The sequence below is a fragment of the Pollicipes pollicipes genome, unplaced genomic scaffold (genome assembly GCF_011947565.3).
Source record: "Pollicipes pollicipes isolate AB1234 unplaced genomic scaffold, Ppol_2.1 Scaffold_7231;HRSCAF=8579_pilon_pilon_pilon, whole genome shotgun sequence".
NCBI classification, from domain to species: domain Eukaryota; kingdom Metazoa; phylum Arthropoda; class Thecostraca; order Pollicipedomorpha; family Pollicipedidae; genus Pollicipes; species Pollicipes pollicipes.
The window spans coordinates 46,685,524-46,706,745 of NW_023597034.1; the positions used below are offsets into that span (position 1 = coordinate 46,685,524).

At 49.8% G+C, this 21,222-nt stretch overlaps 1 protein-coding gene across 3 annotated transcripts; it reads right to left on the reverse strand.

The window, feature by feature from the left end:
• Positions 1-400: 400 nt before the first annotated feature.
• LOC119110356 (ubiquitin-like-conjugating enzyme ATG3) lies at positions 401-11,925 on the reverse strand. Of its 3 annotated transcripts, none has more exons than XM_037234148.1 (7): positions 11,802-11,925; positions 4,734-4,836; positions 4,194-4,382; positions 3,530-3,766; positions 2,854-3,021; positions 2,049-2,176; positions 401-1,436 (listed from the first exon to the last, which is right to left on the reverse strand). In XM_037234148.1, exons 2-7 carry the CDS (start codon positions 4,809-4,811, stop codon positions 1,286-1,288), a joined length of 951 nt encoding a protein of 316 aa, XP_037090043.1. In that variant the 5' UTR covers positions 4,812-4,836; positions 11,802-11,925; the 3' UTR covers positions 401-1,285. The 3 variants fall into 3 exon arrangements, with proteins under 3 accessions (XP_037090043.1, XP_037090041.1, XP_037090042.1); XM_037234146.1 differs by having other exon boundaries at positions 11,769-11,925; XM_037234147.1 differs by having other exon boundaries at positions 11,726-11,925.
• Positions 11,926-21,222: the final 9,297 nt, after the last annotated feature.

The following is a 21,222-nucleotide window of genomic DNA, read 5'->3' on the forward strand; positions in this document are numbered from 1 at the left end:
TCTTAAGGACAAATTCCTGCTCAGAAAACAGAGTGGCACGTTATTACACCCACTGAACTGAAGGTATTGAGATCCCAATTCAGTGAAATGCCTACAATTTTGAAGGGGATCATGATATTCAGAGTTTTTGTCAGCTTATGCCCGTGTTGCCAGTTTCAGCACGCACACCAGAGGTTGAAAGAAACCAATTTGGAACAGGCTTAACTACCAGCCGCGAGTAAAAGCACTCCTTTTATCGGTTGGCATTTGAGTTAACATAACCCTGTGATTGCCGCGATTATAATCCGTGAAAATCCTGACTATGATGGAACCTTGTAAAAGCGCGCCTTGAAACACTGGGAGGCCCCGCCATGGTCAGGCACCACCGCCCGACACACAGACACACACACAACGATCCGGACAAAATCATGCAAGCTGTATTTCGGTAGCAGACCTTGTCGCTCTGAATCATCACAGTCGGAGCAGGCAGAGCGGCGCGGCCCAGCAGCGCGCCGGCTCAGCCGGGCGGGCCAGAGCGGGCTGAATCGCCGGAAGCCACGATACCACGTTATGGAGAACCAGTGGGCGTCAGAGGGCCTCCAGAGCACAGACCGACCCACCGGGCCTCGCAATCGAATGGCGGTCGCCGCCCGCTCCCTCCCCTCCCCCGGCGGCGTGAAGCACCCGGTCGCAGGCTCCCCTGGCGTAGCGGTAAAGCAGGCCGCAACGGACGGCAGAGAGGACACGGCTGGGCGCCGGGCCACCTTCAGACACGCTCCGACACCCCAAGACACCAGTGCGGCCGAGGTCTCATAAACCCCCACACGTAACTGAAATGTGCTGTCATCAAAGCTTAGCACAACAGCAGCTGGCCCAAACATCGGCGGGAAGAACCACAACGAGCAACACTTGCATACCGTTGACACTGCAGACCTGGAGGCATCTGTCGGCAGCATCCATTGTGGCCGTGCATTATGACGGCAGCGACGCGTTCCCCAGACGTCGGGCGGGGCTTGGTGGCCGCCGGCGCTCACGAGCCCGGCCGCACCCAGCCAGCGACGCGCGAGCACAGGGAGCAGCCCGCCGACCGTCTCCGCCAGTCCGTTCCCGGGGGCCGAGGTCTCCGCACCCTCCAACGCTTTCCGCGTCCGCCCCGCATCGCTGCGCTGCCGCCTCCGCGGTCTGCCAGCGCCACCTCGCGGCCTTAGGGGGTCCGTCAGCGGCGCCGGCGCCGCCCGTCCGTCAGCGTCCCCCGAAGACCCCTGAGGTCCGACCACGCCGCGCGCGCCACCGCAGCGTTCGCGCCTCACAACTGGATGTTCTGCGTGAAGTCGTACTCAATGGTCGGAATGATGGCTTGCATGAACTTGAGGAAGACGATGAGATACTTCTGGACGGAGATCTGGCGGCCGCCCTCCTCAGCTGTCTCCACGAGCCTCTTCATGGTGTCGGCGTGCCTGCCGACGGGAATGGTATCACCCACATCTGGCAGTCCGAAACGGTCAGATTGCCGAGGGATTACGCGGCCCACGGGTATGCCGTACCAATACATGCATGCAAGCAAGCACAATACTAATTCAAACGAGCGATACGCGCAAGATTATGCAACAATCCTACAAACACCGTAACTGAGCAAACAGCAAACAATGACGGGGGATACTTTGTGCTCAAAAGGCTTCTTATATCTTCACATGAATTGCGGTGAATGTTGGCCATGTCAATCTGTGTTGTTTCAAGATGATCCCGAGTTCATGTGGCGATCAGCTACCTTCACGTCCACAACCACCTGAAAATGGCATGAGCCCGACAAACCGTGAGCGTTACAACACTCACATACAACATCGTGCCCTTCAATGCTTCTTTAAATATTTACCTAGGCATTTTCGATGCCTGTTGGCAAACCACCACCACTTCATTTTCTGACAGACTGATGCCCTGTTTGTGCTCTATCCTCACAACACGCCTGCCCGACCGACATTCTATCAGACGAACCGACTTTAAATCGGGGCCCCCACATCACGGCAGCGGCCTAGCGACTTCAGCACGGGACGTGGGCGGGCGCCGCTCACTTGCACGGGTGGATGGATGCCTGCGGCGGCCCCACCAGGTGCGGGTGCGCCTCCATAGTGATGGTCTTGTGCGCGTGGTCCTGGCTGAAGTCCTCGTACATCTGCTCGGCCGTCAGCGGCTGGCGGTTCTGCCACGGGTGGAGCGCGCGTCAGTTGCGGAGGCGGCGGCTCAGCCCCAGCGCCGGCGCCGACGGAGCAGGGCTGACGTCTACATGACAGCACAACAGCGCCGGAGCAGCGCGACAGCGACCGAGCAGCACACGGCAAATCTGCAGATAGGACACTACCGGCATAATACCGATAGCACGACATTGATTATTGATTTAATTGATTTTGATTTATTGGCTGGATGAATGATTTGTCTATTTTGAAATACGGAAGACGCCAGAAATCCAGCTCTCAGCGTCTGGCGCGACAGCAACATATTGGAAACCTTCACGTCAACAGTACACCAGCTGCTCTCCACGTCGGTCTTGAACCGCGTGGAAAGCAGCCGCCACTAGAGCATCCAATTCTGCCGCAGGCGGCAAGCGGCAGGTTTGAGCCCGACTCCCAGTATTTCGCATTTCCCGGCATTCCCCGTGACGGACAGAGACGCTAAATGACAGTAATCTCGAACGCATCGTGATTAGCGCACACATTATCGGCTGCTTTCTCCGGCACAAATCACTGGCTGCTCCCTGCGGCACAAAGTGGTGGCTGCTTCCAGCGGGGCGAACACAGCCTCGGCCGATAAGCTCTCGCCACGTGACTGATCCACCGGCGCCACGCAGCGCTGGCGCTGCCCGACGTCTCGCCCACCGACCTCGTCGAACCCCTGCAGCCAGAGACGCGGCGTGCGGTAGTATCTGTCATAGGTGATGTTCAGGTGATACGTGCGCGTCCGCACAATGTCGGCGTCGTCGGCGGCGGCGCAGGCGGCGCCGGCGGCCGCCCGGCTGGTGACCGGCACCGTCCGCACCACGGCGTCATCCTGCCCGCACAGGCCGGAGAGCGCCAGCGTCACACCCGCCGATGGCGAGGGACGGGCACAAGCCACACCAGACACGACTTGTAGGCGCACTTTGCTGGCGTCTACCCGTCCTCATAACGACTCACACGCATCGCCCCAGCTGGAAGTTGTTTCCACGGCAATGAACAAATTCGTATCATTATTTTTCAAACATCGTCCCGTTCCACGGATAACTGGCGAAGCGCATGGTCTATGCCGGCTTGCGTAGCTGACATCAAGAAGCGAAGTAGATAACCTTCCTAGTGGTTGGCGTCCATGCACCCTGGGATCAAAATGACATAAGCGGGGCATTTGCATCATCGCGAGCACATGGCGAAAAACACGAATACCATTAGAACGCGAACCTTTATCAGCGCGTTCCCTGCACTACCGAAGCTCACACCTGACTTAACGTCATCGCTTGTGCAGCGGACCGCTGTCCGACGCCGGCCCTAACGGCACCGAGCAGCGTCCGACCGCGCCCACCCACCGCGTCATCCAGCGCGCTCTCCTCGAACTCCTCCATGTCGCCCGGCTCGCCGTCCTCGCCGTCGTCGTCGTCGTCAGCGGCGGGCGCGGGCGGCGGCGGCGCGCTGGGGGCCTCCATGCTGCGCGCGGCGCGCTCCTCGCCCGCAGCGGCCGTGCTGAAGTGGTGCGTGTCCACCCAGCCCTCGTCCTCGCCGTCGAGCGGCGCGATCAGCCGCTCCTGCGCCTCGTCGTGGTCCAGCTGCGCGGCGGCCAGGCGGAGGCCACCCGTCAACACACGGACAATGCCGACACTACCGCACGGCGACCAGGCGGAGGCCGCCCGTCAACACACGGACAATGCCGACACTACCGCACGGCGACCAGGCGGAGGCCGCCCGTCAGCACACGGCCGGCGCCGACACTACTGCGCAGCGCAACAGCGCCGAAACACGGAGGCGCAAGTGGCGAGCAGTGCCGCAGCACGGATAGATCCGTCCCAAGGCCGTACACGACGTAGCCCGGCGCGGCCGAGCCCCCGTCTGGCCCGTCACCTCCCACCCCAGCGCCATCTGCTGCGCGGCCGGCTCCGGATCCCGCCCCGACGGCGCTGACGGGGCGCGGCCGGTGACTGACAGCCAGCCGCCAGGCTCGCCAGCCGGCCAGCTGCCCGCGGCCCCGGACGGTACCTGCTTGCAGCGGCGGTGACAGGGCACGTTGCGAGTGATGAGGAACTGCTTGTCGGCCGGCAGGTAGGGTCTGGCGTGCGCCGCCTCGCCTGACGCCCAGGACCAGGTGGGGCAGCTGTGCACCAGCTGGTCGCCGCACTCGACAAATTCGTCCGGCGTCAGCATGCCACGCTCTCGGAAGCAGGATTCCTGCGGCCGTGAGGTGACGTCACGGACACGAGTTCACGACGCGGGAGCACCCCTCCACACGCTTTGTCAATTATAACACCAACAAGGCGTGAGAAAGCGTTGTGGAGGATGGACATCGTGGGAATGCCCTCGCCGACCATGCCATGGCGAATGCTCTCCGAAACGAGGATGTCCGTGTTTTCCCCCGACGAGGAGCCGACTCTTGAGGAGGGGCCCTCGTGACCACGACTCGTTCGAACGTTTTACCACGGAGAGACAAAGTTGCCCGTCACTGATAGCTGAATGGCAACAGGGCGCCCAATGGAAATGCTCTGGCCGTAGGCCGTGTGCGCAGTCGGAGTTATCACTCACCCCCGGCAGAGGAATCAGCTGATCAGCCACGCCCAGGGCGGCCCTCCGGACCGTGTTCAGTACGGACTGCATGGCCATATGCTGCTCGCTCAGCGGGCTGAAACTACAGACAGTCGTCAGCACGCCACAGCTCTCTGGCGCGGCTATGATGGAGGATTGCTCAGCTCCCGAACCATGTACAGATCAGCACCGATGTGATACGGAAAATACCAGTCATGTTGGCGCTGGTATATGCAACTGCAGGATAAATATTGTTTGAAAAATACCAAAGGCAAAATGTTCCCAGAAAATACACTGCTTGGCATAAAAGCTACATAGGAGAGCACGCCACGACATAAAACTTCAAGCACAAAACATGAGTACCAACCGCATGGAAGATGATACACGTGGTACAGAATAAATACCACATGTAATCAGGATGTGATGGGATTGTCACTTCGCTTAGCCAGCCCTGGACCCACCACTGACAGTCCATTCTGACCACAATCTGATCTCGGCTACCATCACCAAATAATTATATGATGTTTATCCTGTCATCCCTTTTGCCACATAATAACTAAAGTACAGGGCTCACTCACACAAGATTTCTGGCCATGATTATTATCCTGCTGATCTGGATGTCATTTACTCGATTTTTTCTTCAGCCCATACTTAGATAGCCATACAGCCAGGTACCACGTGTTTACGAACGCACAGGTACCATGTGTTTAATAACATAGATGAAGTGTCTTGATAGCGTTGCTAGAGGAATTATACCGTGCTAACTGTGAATGTATCAAAGGGAGTGCTCCACATTTGTGTGGGGTTTTGGACTGAGATAGCCATTTGAAATCGTTCAGTGCAGTCCATAGCCACGTCCTTTTTAAGACTTAAAACCCTCCTCTTTCTGAGCTGGACACCCACGAACTTGTGCAGACTACTTCGAGCAGACTATCTCTGGGTTACCCAGACATCCTTTACGTCATGGAAAAGTCACGCGAAAACTGCCACCTCATTCGCCAGGTAACGTATAAGGTCAATACAAATAGCCTCATAACATTGTTGGTGTCTGGTGTCAATCGTGCGTCAGCACGATTTCTGGCACCAAGGGGCGCCAGCTGGCCACCAATCACTACAATGCGATCAGAGCAAGATTCGAAGACCAATCACGTTGTGTGTTACAAATTGCAAGAATATGGGCAGTGACATGAGTTAAGGCCGAAATAAGACCGGGAATCGAATAATTTCAGAAATTTGCATAACGGAGTATGCGAATGCATGTAAATATAAAACCTCGGATAAATATGAAAGCGGCGCGTCACGCAGACGAGGCCTGCAGCGGTGGACCTCGTCTGGGCACACCCCTAAGGGTATTTACTCGCAAACATGCGACAATGCCCAATCATGCCCGTGCATAAGTCGACGCAGGGCTTCGCTTTTGATTGTTGTGTTGCTATTTGGGACACGCACGTGTTACCAATCGTCGTTGTTGACGTTACCGATGCTGTCTTGCCGAAATCGCATGCTGGTCACTTTTAACACGCGCCCCGGTGGCTGGTTGGGTACCCTTTGCTCAGGTGCGGGTCAAGTTAACCCCCTGATATCTCGAGAACCAAGACAGCTGAAGACACCAAATTGAGCAGGTAGACTGGCCTATACGTGAATTCACTCGTGCCGCAATCTGAGGTTCCTAGGTCATGACCGTGGGATCAAGTAGGATCAAACAAGGTCAAACTTTAGATTGGTGTCTCAAGTGCTTCCAGACTTGATGATGGTAATTGGGGTTTTAAGGCGCGCCCACTTCCGGGGTCATTTGCTCCCAGACTTCCTCATGCAGCCGCCGTGAAGCTAGATGCCTGCTCTGAGCAAAAGGTTAATGAGATCAGTGACCTTGTTTCACCTTTACAAGGTCAAGGTGCCAAATACCTATCAGGCTGCTCCTATTTTACCATTCGAGTAGGCGTCAGGGACTACGCTAGGCGGTATGTTCCTAAAAAAACAAAATGCTGGCCTGGGTCATTTTACGTCAGTGATCTGCTCAGAGCTTTAACAAGCTCATGGACATGTCTGTTGCAGTTTCGGCCATAACAAACTCGAAATGAGCACCGGAAACTACTCCACAAAACCAAGCTCTCGAGGAAAAAGAGGTTAGTTTTGACCTCGTCTTGACTTTCATGCCTGACCCTAGGTCCGTTGAAGTGGTTGTAATTCCAAATTCATGCGGATAATTACATAAGAAACTTTCTCAGATATGTATGGCTATGTCTCGCACTCCGCTGTTTCATCACATTGAACGATTCCCTTGCACTGCCTTTTGCTGACAGCCATAGCCTGACTTTGACCTGCCATAGGTTACCTACCTTAAAAGGTACATCTTTTTACATCAAAGGATCCGCTATTCAATGCTCTACAACTATGCAAAGTTTGGCGTCGCCACGCCGCGCCATTCAGAAATCATTCTGGGAAAACCCCCGGGGGAGGGGGGGGGGGGGGGGGATTCCACACTCATTCGAGTGCGCGCGAACCCATGTGCAAGTGGCCTTCTAGGCTGGTATTCGCATTTGGCGAATGTTTCGCTTTCAACAATGCCGTCTTTTACATTTCTTCGGCATTAAATCTGTCTCGGCCATAACTGCCCCTTTCAGGGCTGTGGGATAGAGCAGAGGGGTGCGTAGCTGGGCACTGCTGCCGCTTCAGCGGCAGTCAGACGGAGCCGCCGCCAGAGCTGGGAGCGCCGCTTAAGCCCGCTCATGGCTGATGCACGCTACTCAGCGCGGAGACATGCGAGGATTGAGGATGAAGCATGAATGGGGGAAACAAGATTTGCTGTTATGGCCTTTTTATTTGGCTTGGGCTAAAGCTCCTCCCCTCAGTAATGACCACTTCAGAGCTGTGAAATGGAGAACAGACAATGGTGGGGCAATACTACGCCTGGGCGCCTGAGGTCCATCCGCCGGGACTTAGCCTGCACACTGATCCCAATACGCGGCACGTGCTCGGCGCTCAGACGGGACTCCACCAGGGAGCACCTCTGCCCACTCGTGGCTGGCACGTGTAACCTGCCCCCTGAGAAGTGGGCCGTCGCGAGGACGCAGGATGAAGCAAGGAGGAAAAAAGGGCGGATAACTCGAGACTTTAGATGGGGCTCAGTTTGACGCGCCACAAACACACTGTGGCTGCAAAGACATTTTGCTTGGCCACCGTCATTCTCTAATTGTGTGAATGCCAATTAACAGAGCTCAGCTCTTATCTGCTCAAAATAATCAAAGCTAGCACATTCAGAACAGCTCTATCCATCTATATCGCTGAACCATAACCACTTCACACATTCAAGCCTTTCTTCTGAGATCAGTTGAAATGTGCACTGTGCAGCAGGCATTTGAAATTCAATATTTGTTGGATAGTCAGATCAGCCTAATGCAGTACCATTCATGGGGCACAGACCTCCCCAACCACTTCCAACCATTTGCCTATGAGGTTGACCTGCTAGTGTTCTCTTTAGTCATGCAGAGTTGATCTGCTGGCCTACCAACAAGGAAAACACCCTTGGTACTAAGGTTACTTTTCCACTCAATAGTTGGTGCTGCACACAAGGGTAAAAATGCTTAAAGAAATGTGCCATTTATAATGTGCTGTCTAAGCACAATGGTTATGCATAATAATGTGGCAAATGTATTATGTAGCCAAATTGCATATGGACAGCATGAAAACATCAGTTTCAAACTTCTTTTGAAATGTACTCAGGCTTCTTTGAAAATTGTCTGAAAGTGCCAAAAAATGGCTTAAAGCCACATTCAAACCTGATTTAAAATATCCCAAAAAGCAAGTTCACAATGGAATGACATCAAATCTATTCACTGCTTAGGAATGCTTGAACAGGCTATCCCATGTCAAGACCATGCCATCCATAGTGCTGTGCTGGCCCATGTAAAGCCTGCAATGCCATTTATCAAACAAATCATGTCATGACTGAAAAACAATGTGGACTTTGCTGAGACCTGACAACTCTTTCATATTGATGGAACCTACTTTGTACCCCAACTAAAACTGACATGAAAGTATGCAGTAGTAGAAGTGTAACTTGTGGTTTAAGTAGTAGTGCTGCTTGAAAGTTTGTACCCAGCATCCAAGGACTATCCAATAGTGGCAACAGTTTCCAATTTCAAAATGAAAGTCAAGCCACTTGATTGGATGCATTTCTGGATCAGAACCCATGTCAAGAAAAACCTGACCACCCAATTGTGAAATTCCACACCATCTACTGAACTTTGAGGCGCAAGTTAGTACATGTCAGAACACTTGGTAGAGCATGACCTATCTGCAATATCATCTGCCATTTTGGTGGGGCAGCTGCTTCTGGCTGCAGACTATACCAGTCAGGGCAAATAGCAGCCATATCATTATCCTACCAGGACTGGCAAGTAGTGGCATAAAACAAGTGTTGTTAGGCCCATCCTGCTGCTTTCATTGATAAATAACATTAGTTCAACCTGCAATACAAAGACTCCCATGATCAGTCAAAGCTTTTATCTTTTTTTTCTTAAAATTTCTCAAGTGGTGCCATTCATATATTATTCAGAGATCAAATACCAACTTCAACAGAAGCATCTCAAGCTGAATAGCATATTTTCACAAGCAGTTTTGCTTCATTTAAATGAGTGACTGGACAATTTTCTGGCCTTAGTTCTACCACATCAGCAGAAAAATCAACAGGAAAGCACAATCATTGAATGCCTGTAAGCAAAGATACTCTCACTGTTCAAAAGACACTAGGTGTTAATGGTGAAATTGTTCCTGTGCTTATGATGAGATATATGCAGATCATTTCTCACTGCTTCAGATCAACTAGCTTACATTGGAAGACATCACAGGTCGTGTGTGATCATCCAGCCTGCAAAACATGGTGGATTTTGATAATATGTTGTTGGGGCACAGTTTGGGCAAAAATTGATAGTAAGGGCAAATTTCAGAAGCTTTGGGCAATCATTCCTCACTTAGCATATCAAACATCAACTTGGTTGATTTGGTTGGTTAGATGCTGTTTCTACCCTGCCTTGTTACCCTGTCCTATCATGGATGCAGCAGATCTTAAAAAACCCATACACTCTGCAGACAGATAAAGCAATTTGATTGATGTTCAGACAAAAAGCATTGCATAAGCCCCATAAGCCAGCTTATGCTGCTTGTGCTTCATAAGTAAAGCAACTGCAAAGGGCAGCTGCAAACAACAGCCTGTCAGATAATCCAGTGTCAGCATAGTGGCTGACTGAAGTAATATTTCATTTTTTTACATTGTGAAACATGAGATGCATTTTTAGATGCCATAACTTTTTGCAGCACTAAGATATTATGCAGAAACATTGGTTAGTAAATTTTGTCTGGTAGTGACCTAGCTTTAGCACAGCAGCACAGGTAGCCAGTAAACAGTAGCCAGTATGTGTAAACCAGTCTGTGAACCACAGCAAACATGCCAACAAGATGTTTGAAGCAGACAATCCTGCATCAAGTAGCATAGTAAACTACCCCATTAAGAGGAAATTTTGTTGACCTCACATGCATCAAAGCATTACTTGCCATCACATTAGGCCATTTTCCAAGATGTTCTCAATTTCAAAGATAATAAAGAACTTATTACAATTCTCTTAATAAAAAAATTCACTAACTCCTGCTTCATTACTTGTATATGCTACCCAAAAGTTGAAGCTGAACCTCATCTATGTCCCAACATCTTGTCTTAACCTGTTACTGTTTGCAGTCTGGGGCGTAAACACTAAGGCAGTCAGGAAAATGGTGAATCTTGGAGACCTGTACCCAAGTACATTAAATACTTGGCCCACACCCTAAGCAGAGAAGTTGGCTGCCTCACTTGAAGCGGGATCACACATGCTCCACATATCCTAACCAGTCTGCCATCTGTTGCAGACTGGATGATTACTGGTCACCATGCCCTGGCTTCCAAGGAATTCACTGAGACAGTGTAGGTAAATGTGGGGACCTTATATTACTGTAGAGCACTGTGCATAAGGGGTCTTCTTTTAGGCAGCATATTTTATACATGATCATAAAACAGATAGAGCTTCACTCTTACCTTTCAACTTTACCTATCATAAAAGTGAACATCTGAATGCTCCAGAGACACAACCCTTCCAACCCACTACCAGCCCTGTGCCATTGCCATGACCTTGTCAACCTGCACCTTCTCCATGTGAATGCCTTTTTCAAAAAGAAGGAGGAATGGCTACAAGCTAACTTTACATAACCTAACCTTAACCTCAGCCCACCTCACCTCACATCACCTCACCCCACCCTTTATTAAACTAACCAGCATTACCACACCTCCCCTCCTCCCTGCAACCCATCATTCCATTAGCACTCTGGTTTTTGCGTTATAGCCCCTTTCAGCCAAACATGATCATTCCAGGGCTATGGGATGAAGGAAAATGGTTAACAATGGGACAGACATGTATGCGCCTGGGGGCCAACTGCTGAGCTTTAACCCCTCATGCCTGCATACCTGTCCAGGGTCCCTCTTCCCACTGGGCTCTCGGCCCTCTCGGCCCACTCGTGGCTGACGCACGCAGCCGGCCCCGGACAAGCGGCTGTTGCGAGGATGCAGGATGACGCAAGATAGAGGATAGGAAGGATGGATGTTTCCATTAGCACTCATTCCATCAGTGTGACAAACCAGCATTTGGCCAAAATCTGCCCTCAAAATATCCTAATGATATTATTTTGAAGGTGGCAATAAATATCCCTCAAATAATCCTGCCAGAAGAAGAGAACTTATAGTCTCTGACATCCTTACAGAATCAGTTGATGAACCATATTGCAGTGGAAGTTACCAATGTGGACCATGAACTGCCATCACCAAACTGACACCACTCTCAAAGGGTGGTTTGGTTGGATTTCTTTAGTAAACCTATGCCTCACAAGGACCCTGATACCAAACCTGCTCCTGCAAAAAAATCCGTCAAATTTCTCAGATAAGAAGTATTCAAAAAGCCAGTTCCTACCAGGCAATTCCACTTCACTTTCTGGGCAGGCTGGTACACTCACTGAAAAACGGACAGTCCCCGAGCTGTGGCTTACACTAAATATTTCGGGGTGTGATTTTAGCACCCTCTCTGCAGCGCTACGGACTCAGTAAAATAGATGCAGAGTTTAACATTACAAATCCGCATAAATATGCCACGCATTGGTTTGTTATGCCGAATTGCGGCGAGCCGGAGACATTTTCCATCAAACAACCGTGTTGAATTACTGCCACAAATTTTGATGCTAGGCATAAGTCCTTCCACGGCAGTTTAACCGGAGGATATCACTGTATCTCCTTGAAATTTGATGAGGACATGCAGTTTAATAATTATAGACCCAAAAACCGATTTTACCAATTTTAGGGACTTTTGAGGCACGGTCGCGAAGCTAGCAGTAAGTGAGAATGACTGGTGGATCCAGGATTTCGTCGAGCGGGAGGCACGCAACTTTGACGTCCGTCAATCTAGTCAATCTGCTGCTAGATTGACGGACGTGCAACTTTGTCGCTCCCTGGAGTAGGGAACCCGCTCCAAAAGATCGTTGCATTGCATTTTAAGATTCTTCTGTGTGTTATTTTCTGTACGTGAATACATTATCTTGTGCGCAGGCCTAGAGAACGAGACAGCCTACGCATGCACATGCATGGAGCACGATCATTTTCACCAGACCATGATATGTCTGTGAAAAGGGCAATTTATTCTGCAATTTATTCAACACGAGTTCTGATTTCTCTAAAAACGAGTTGTATCGTTAGTCGTGGCACGAGATCATCAAAAATGACGTTAATTTTGCAATATCAAGTAGGTTTCAAGGTGAAATCAACGGACGAAAAATTTTATATCACCAAAAACTACCCGCCGATTCTAAATTTGCAAATGTCAAAATGCTTACAAGCAAAATGACTAGTGCCCGTCAAAAAGTATTGATCTCTAAGGGTCACGCTTCAAAATCATACTCTGCCTCAAAGGACGAGGGATAATATCACTAAAATATGCAACGAAAAAGGTAAACTTCAGATTTGCAAATATCAAAATAGTCACAAGAGCAAGAGCAAGCTTCCGTCAAGAAGTCTTGACCTCTCAAGGTTACCTTTCAAGGTCAGACTAGGGCTCAAAGCACGGGTAACTCCACACCACCAAAAAGCTAACGGCCGATGTTAAGCTTCCGAGGATCAAAATGTTCACCACTCGACGAATTAGCGACGGTCAAAAAGTGCTGTCCTCCCCAGGTGACCTCACAAGGTAAAACTCAGGCTCAAACGGCAGGGAACTCGCTATCATTTAAAAATTCCGGTCGATTTTAATTTGCAAGCACCAGAACATACTAGATACGAAGACGTTCGTCAAAGACGTCCGTAGCGTCCGTCAAAAATTCCGACCTTTCCAGGTTATCCTTCAAGGTTGAATTAAGCGGCAAAGTTCGACGATTTATTCATCAATCTACTCAGCGACGAGCTCTGATTTCATTTTAAAAATGCGCCATATGGTCACTTATGGCACGAAAACATCGAATATGATGTTAGTAGCGCAAAATCATATGACCTTCAAAGTAAAAAGCAGGATAAGGACGGAGAACTAAAACCACCTAACAACTACCGCCTGATTTTAAACTTGCAAACACCAGAATATTCATCACAAAAAGAACCAGCGTCTGTCTTAAAGTCCTGACCTCTCGCTGTTATCCTTCATGGTCAAGCTAAGCCTTGCATTCTGACGACATATTCAGCAATTTATTCTGGGGCGAGTTCCAATTTCTCTGAAAACCCGTCACATGGTCGATTAAGGCAGAACATCAAAATATTTGTTTATTCGGCACATCATGCAACCTTCAAGGTCAAAAGCAGCGCCAAAAGACGAGGTACTCGATATCACCAAAAACTTACCGATCGATTTTGAATCTTTTGACATCAAAATATTCACAAGCGCAGGAACTACCGTCCATTTAACACGCGCCCGGAGTGGCCGGTTGGATGCCCTTCGCTTGGGTGGGGAACAGATTTTACCCCCCCGAGATCTCAGGAGCCAATTCAGCTAGAAACACCAACCTCACAGAGCGTGTTGGCCTGTACGCAAACTCACTTAGCTCGAAGTTCGAGGTTCTTATACCTTAGCCTTCAGGTCAAGTAAGGCCAAGCAAGGTTAAACTTTAAGCTGGTCTCCAGCGTCCCAGGAACCTACATATTGGTTCTAAGGAAAAGGTCACATGCTCATTTAAGACCACTCGACCTTGTTTGAATTTTCGAAGGTCATTGTGGCCCAAATCATACAAAACTGCTTTGAGTTTTGCAGTGGAATAAGCCAAATATTGCGCTAGGTAATACGTTCTCAAAACAGAAATGTTCGCTGGGTCAAATCAGATCAATGATCAAGCCTGAGCTTTAATAATTCCTTGGAAGATGTCTGATGCGGCTGCTGTTATCAAGAAATTCTAAATCAGCACCAGAAACTATCCACACAGCAAGCCCTAGAGTAATAAAATAGGTTGGTTTTGACCTTGGTCTGACCTTCATACCTGATCCTAGGTCAATGGAATTTGGTCATTCGAGTGTTGTATTGCCGAATAAAGTATCTAAGAGATGTTGGTTCCGTTTAATACTCGAAGGATCCACCAGATTGAACGATTCCCTAGAAATTGGCTTTGCTGAATCCATGGCTTGACTTTTACTTGCCGAAGATCACCGACCTTATAAGGTACAACTATTTTTTTGATACCACACGACCCGGTATTGAAGTTTCTATAGCTGTGCAAAATTTGGCGCGACTTTGCCGCTCTGTGCGGAAACCACTGCGGAAAAATCCTCGGGAGGAGGGGGTGGGGGAGATAATTTGACCCCCACCCGAGCACGTGTTGAAGCTTCTTACTTCTGGTGGTTACCCTTTTAAGTCAAACTAAGCTGAAAAAGCGGAGAACTCGATGATACAAATAAATTACCGCCCATTTTTTGCTTATAAGCCCTAGAATTATCATGGCAGAAAGAACTAGCGTCCGTCAAAAAGTCCTGGCCTCTCGAGATTATCCTTCAAGATCAAACTAAGTCTCGAACTGTGGCGATGTATTCAGCAATTTATTCAGCGACAAGTTCCATTTTCTCTGAAAAGGCGTCATGTAGCCAAATATGGCATGAGAACATCGAAAATGATGGGATATTTTGCAATGTCCTAAAGCGTTTAGAGAGAATTTGTCAGATACGCCATCAATTTTGTTTACCCCTTGGCCACGGCTTAGTGTTAGCCGCGGCGCCGACGCAGCGCGGCATATGGAGTTTGCGACACCTGGCGTTGAGGTCTTTGTTTCTAAGATTTACGAGGACGCATGTTTAAAACTGCGTTACATAATTCGTATCAGTTATCGATTCTGACTGAGTGTTGAATATTTCCAGACAAACATGGTTTAACCCAAGGCCCTTAACCATGCTAACGCGCAACCGGGTAGCCGGTTGGATACCCTTCGCTCGGGTGGGGGTCAATTTGACCCCCCGCCTGAGATCTCAGGAACTAAGAGAGCTAGAGACATCAAATTCATAGTGTGCGCTGGTCTGTACGTGGACCCACTTAGGTCAAAGTTTGAGGTTCCTAGACCATGTCCTTTGGGACAAATAAGATCAAACAAGGCCGAACTCCAGGCTGGTCTCCAAAGTGCTCTCAGAACCTACATACCTATTCTTAGCAGGTCGCCGCGTGCTCAGTTAAAATCAGTGAATTTTTTTTGACCTTTTGAAGGTCATGATGACCAAAATCATACAAGACTGCTTTAAGTTTTGCATTTGAATAAGCAACGAAGATCTCTCCTGCTGGCATTTTTCTAAAACAAAAATGTTAACCTGGGTCATTTTAGGTCAGTGAACTGTTTTGACCTTTAAGAAGTTCATGGAACATGTAAAATGCGGTTCCTGTTAGCAATCAATTCAAAATGAGCACCAGAATCTACCCCATACAGCAAACCCTAAAGTACTAGGACAGGCTGATTGTGACCTTGGTCTGACGTTCATACCTGACCCTAGATCAATGAAATTTGGTCATTCATTTGTTGTGTTGCCTAATAAAATATCTCAGAGATATACTGTTTCGTCTAGCAATTCACTGTTGTATTAAATTGAATGATTTCCTACAAATTGACTGTGCTGAAAACATGGCTTGATTTTGATCTAACAGAGGTCAGCGACGTTATAAGGTATACCTATTTTCTATATCAAACGATCCGCTATTCAATTGTCTACGTCTATGCAAAATTTGGCGCGGCTGCGCCGCGATGGTCGGAAAAAATTCCGAAAAAACTTCGGGGGGGGGGGCAAATTGACCACCACGTGAGCGCGTGAATACAAATTGTGGACTTATTTTGGTTTGCATTCTACTTTCGCGGGGCTTATATTATTTTGCTGTAGCCTCGATATAAATTCTGACAAAGCTTCTGAGTTTTATCGGTCTAGAAAGTATATTATTTTGCTATAGCCTCGATATAAATTCTGACAAAGCTTCTGAGTTTTATCGGTCTAGAAAGAGGCCGCTGGGCCATTGTAAAATGAAGAGTCCCGACGAAGTCCTTCAAGGTCGTTTAAGCATGCAACCATTAAACTCATGATTTGTTCAAATAAATGACTGCAAAATTTAGCAGAACTTATTATCGCGGCAGCTTGTGGCTTAAATCCCAATGAACGAGGGCAGCAATGAAAAGCATACCGAAAACGAAGTTTTCCTCATTAACAAATGGGCCATACCCAGCGATTTTTTGGGCGGTGGGCCTTCACTATCAGAGGCCCTTTGTGAACCCTGTGCCCCCTCCCCTTTACCAAGGCTGTGCCTGCGTGCCTGGTATTTTTCGCAGACGTGTCTGTTAATGATGTAATCCAGATTATGATGTACTACACCCACAATCACTGTACCCTGCCACCACTAAAACTGTCACGATCCATCTCTGAAAAAAGTTTCGATGCTGCACCACAGAGGCACCCCGCCGCTGTCCAAATGGAAAACTACCGGCAAATAGATCGTGTCGCAATGGAGTCACCGCCCGGATGCTTGTTTGCGGATACGTTTATGTCATGGCTTGGGAACCATGTCCTCAAAAATCTGAGCCTTACCCCACATACGTACTACGGATATGTCGATGCCACATTTGGTGCTGCGAGAGCCGAAGCACTCCTTAATCTTTTTTTAATATAGGCAACCGTTTACCACTTCTACCATTTCTTGACATCAATGTGAATGCGAGAAATAGATCTTTATGACGAAAGTTTACCGTAAACCTACCGAAGCCGGCAAATGTATGAAGCGCGGCTAGCGAATGACCGGAGCGTTACCGCACGGCTGTCATCCATTCGTTTGTACGACGTGCCCTAAAATATTGCTCCAGCTGGTCCAGCACGAACCACGAACTTGAATGGCACGAGTAATTGCTCGTCAACAACGCCTTTTCAAGCGGCGCAATTGACCAAGAGATTGGGCCCACCTTGAATTGACAAGACCTGAAACCACTCGTCAAGAATCCAGCCTATCAATTTGTCTATAGAAATCAAATGCCGCCGTCATATAAAGTGGAAAAGGTGTTTTCCAGACATCGGAACAAATATGCCACCGACTGACAGAAAGGACTGAAATAAGTGCCAGTGTTGACTCAGCACGACATGCCCTTTATGCGACGTACAGGGCGACGCATATTGCATGACATACAATGACTCACCGCACTTGGGTGCAACTGACACCGGGGTTGTTGGGGCCTGAATCTAGCGGCAGTAGAGAATCCGGGATTTTTTTGTGGCTTGGCAATATCAACAGCCTTAAGACAGAATGGGCTTTAGCAGCCTCAAGCGTGTGGTTACGCCCCTTTGGCCCCTGCGGGGGCCAAGGAAAATCCTCTGGGAGACTTCTCGCGAGAAAACAAACTAAAGCGAGACAGGCTCAGCATGTTTCCAAAGGTGCTGTTCAGGCTTGAGTGTAAGGACAAACGTCTCTCTTCGCGAGCCCCCAATCCGGAATATCCCTCGATCCCTGTGCTGCTCTGTTCAGACGATGCCGGAGGGCTTCAGAGCAAACAGCTCGTCCCGGACTAAGCGCCTTGCGAATGCCGCGTTTTTTTTTCCAGCAGGAGATGTGAACTCTGCGTTCCACATGCCAAGCGAGGTCTGCGCCCCGACGTTTTGTTTACCTAGGTTATGGCGTTTGTTTTCACACCGACGATAGACAGGGAACCCCCGAGCCGTCTTCTAGAACGACGTAGCAGCTCTGTATATTCGCACTCGAGCCCCAGTGGCCAGAGCTGGGGAAGTTCGGCCGCAATTCTCTCAGTGTTCAAATAAACACACCGTGCAAGCATGACTGTTGAACTAGTGAACGCCGGGACTGACGCCTCAGTGCCGGCGGTTCACGACCGGCTCGCTGAATTTGGCGGATGTGAAGACGGTTGCTTTACGGACGGGTGTCAGTACAGGTTAGACCATGCTTGCAACTTTTTCCACCTTAGAACCTGCCGAAGTGCAGTACTTGTTTGTCTTTGGTTGTAGCTAACGTCGGTGGCTGCCACACAGGTTGCGTCCACAGGCAACACCGGCCGCGACATCATCCGCACCGAGGCGGACACATCGCTCTCGTACGGTCGACGCGCAGCAGGAGCGCGCGAGCCGGCCGTGCGACCCATGCGGCCACTGAGGAGGTCGCCCCTGTTCCAGCCGCCACCAGGCGCCACGTGCCTCTGGACAGAACCGAGTCGCCGCCCGAGCCGGATCCGTCCGAGGTCGGCAGCGCGGCGCCGCCCGCCGCCACCCTGCGGCGCGAGGAGCCTCGTCGGAGAAGGCGGCCGGCACCGGCGTCGCCTCGACAGGTGGAGGTGACTTGTCTGTTCTAACCGGCGCCGGTCTGCGTTTGGGCTCCGCAGCCGTGGTCGCCTCGCACGTTTGCTGCCGATTTACCCGTGGACAGCGTGCAATTTGACCAGAGAGGTGCTTTGAGCATCGGGAACGCGTCATCGTTTCAGGCGCTGCTTTGCACTGGCCACTGCTGGCATGGGTGCACTGATGGAAAAACAATCTACAGTGCGGGAATAACCGTATAATTACAATTGGAGTCCCGTCTCATGACCGTCACGTGCTAGAAATGTCGAAACTTATGGGCATTTATGATGTAAGCAAACAGCATTTTGACGTGACGGCAGTCCACCTCTCCTTGACTTCGATAACCTACCTCAATGCTCGTATCTGACCACACGTGATGCGTTCCGTGTTATGTAGGGCCTTAACCCTCGCCCTGATTTGCCTTTTTCAAGACACGGCCTTAAAGGTGCTGAGGAGGGGGAGGGAGGCTGCGACCCCCTTCCATACCGTTTCCAAACTTAGAAATTAAAGCTCAGAAAAGACCATGTGGATTAGTCTCGACAAGATTTGGCTTGTGATTTATAATACGCTGTATATTGTTGGGACAATAATTGGCCGCATTATACTATGTAAAAGGTCAAATTTTCCCAAAAATAGATCTTGTCTAGATTTGCATGCTCACACATTCAAAACCATGCCTCGTAACAACACAGAACCTAAATTGACGTATTACACATTCAGTTCTGAGTACAATGGTACGTACTTTTATGTGCTTTGAGAATATATGTATTTGGCATGGCTTCGTTAATGGAACAATGTCGGCCCGTCGCGGGGTTCAGTAGAATCGTTGGTTGTCCGCTGCCCGCGCCGGCTGTAGATCACCGTGCAGTGTCCCTCAAAACGGCTGCTACTCCGAAAGCAAAGGTACTAAGAGCACGTTTTTATGTCGTAACACGTGCAATGAGTGCCCCAGGGGCCGCTAAAAATTTGGGCGCAATTGCACGACATGTCAGGGAGGTATCGTCAGAAAACCTTTGGGGCCGTCGCATCGATCGCCCATTCCTGTCAAGACGAGTTGTTATGGGCCGTTGTTGCCACCATCCCCTTGCGATTCGACGTACTTTCTAAACATTGTCAAAACGGTAGACCTAATCGGTATCCAACGTTGCATATGCATACCTAAGCAGCAGGAGCATTTCATTGAACAGGCCGAGGTCGCCAAAGTGACCGATTTATGTAGTCGGAAAATAGCTAGGCTTCCAGATAGCTGCAACCTAGGGCACTAATAGCCCCGAAAATTATCCCCTCAGGTCCATTTTTGTTCAAGTGTGATGTAGAGTTTTCAGTGATGACCTCAGCAGTAATGTCACAGTTGAACAATTAGCTCGTCTTCTGATGGTCACGTGACGTCATCGATTTCAGATCATATTTTTGGCGATTGTAGAACGTTGGTCATTCGGTGACTTGGGCACCAGTTCACAAGGGGACAACCACTTCGACAGGCCGACATCGGGAAATCTTGTGCAGCACACTCCAATAGGAGTTCACGATGAAAGCCACCTATGTACCTCATGCGCCATAGAAACCGAGGGAAGCTGCTCCCCTCTTTACTGCCACTTGAGCCACCAGCTGATCTGTAGCGATCAACCAGTGTCATTGTGACCACAATAAACCGGACTGCACGCTGGCATCGCTCAGGTGCTTCTCTGATGTATTGTTGAAAAGTTAGGCGAGCGGAGAAAACCCCAACCGATCGCTATCATAACAATACATAACGGCCAAAGCACCCCCAACAGACAGCCCTGCAGTCCCCGCCCCCCACCCACACCCACACGCCTAGTGTGAAATGATAGTAAAACCACCGTCTACAAGTGGTTCAGGAAATCTACCAGGATTAACGAGGCATCAATGGAGCCTGGCACCTCATCTGGACCAAACCATATTTTTATCCATGCAGCCAGGGCACTTCATCCGGACCAAACCATATTTTTATCTATGCAGCCAGCAACCTTCCCCAAAACACAGTGTTTTCGCATTGCTCCCCTTTGAAAGAAAAAGTGGAGAATAACAAATGAAAGTGTTCTTGCTAGAGCTCAGGTCATTCGCCGATGTTATTACAGATCACCCTACTGTGCCTGACGAGCAAACCGCAGATTGTCCCTGGGTGCCCGCAAGATAAGCTGCCGGTCGCCCGCGGCACTCGCCAAACAAACCGCGGGCCATCCCGCCGTGACAGCATGGTGAACTCAGGGCATCTCAAACTCACTGCGCCTCAAACTAAGGGCGCCTCAAGATCAGGGCTTCTCAAACTCAGTACATCTCAAACTCAGGACAGCCCCAAACTCGGGGCGCCACCCACGTCTGGCTCCGATCTGGGACTAACGAAAGGAGCGACGCCGCACGCAGTCCTACGCTTATCAGGAGATCAGGACAGGGACATGCCTTACCAGGTGATTGGGAACAGGGGCATACCTCACCAGGTGGATCGGTACAGAGCTATTCCTTGCCTAAGCGGCCGAGACAAGGACAGGGACGTACTTCGCCAGGTGAACAGGGACAGAGGCGAGCCTCACCACATCAGAGGCGATAGGGAGTCTCATCACGTGAACTGGGACAGGAACGCATCTTCCCAGGTGAGACGGCACAGGGACGTACTTCACCAGGTGAGTCGGT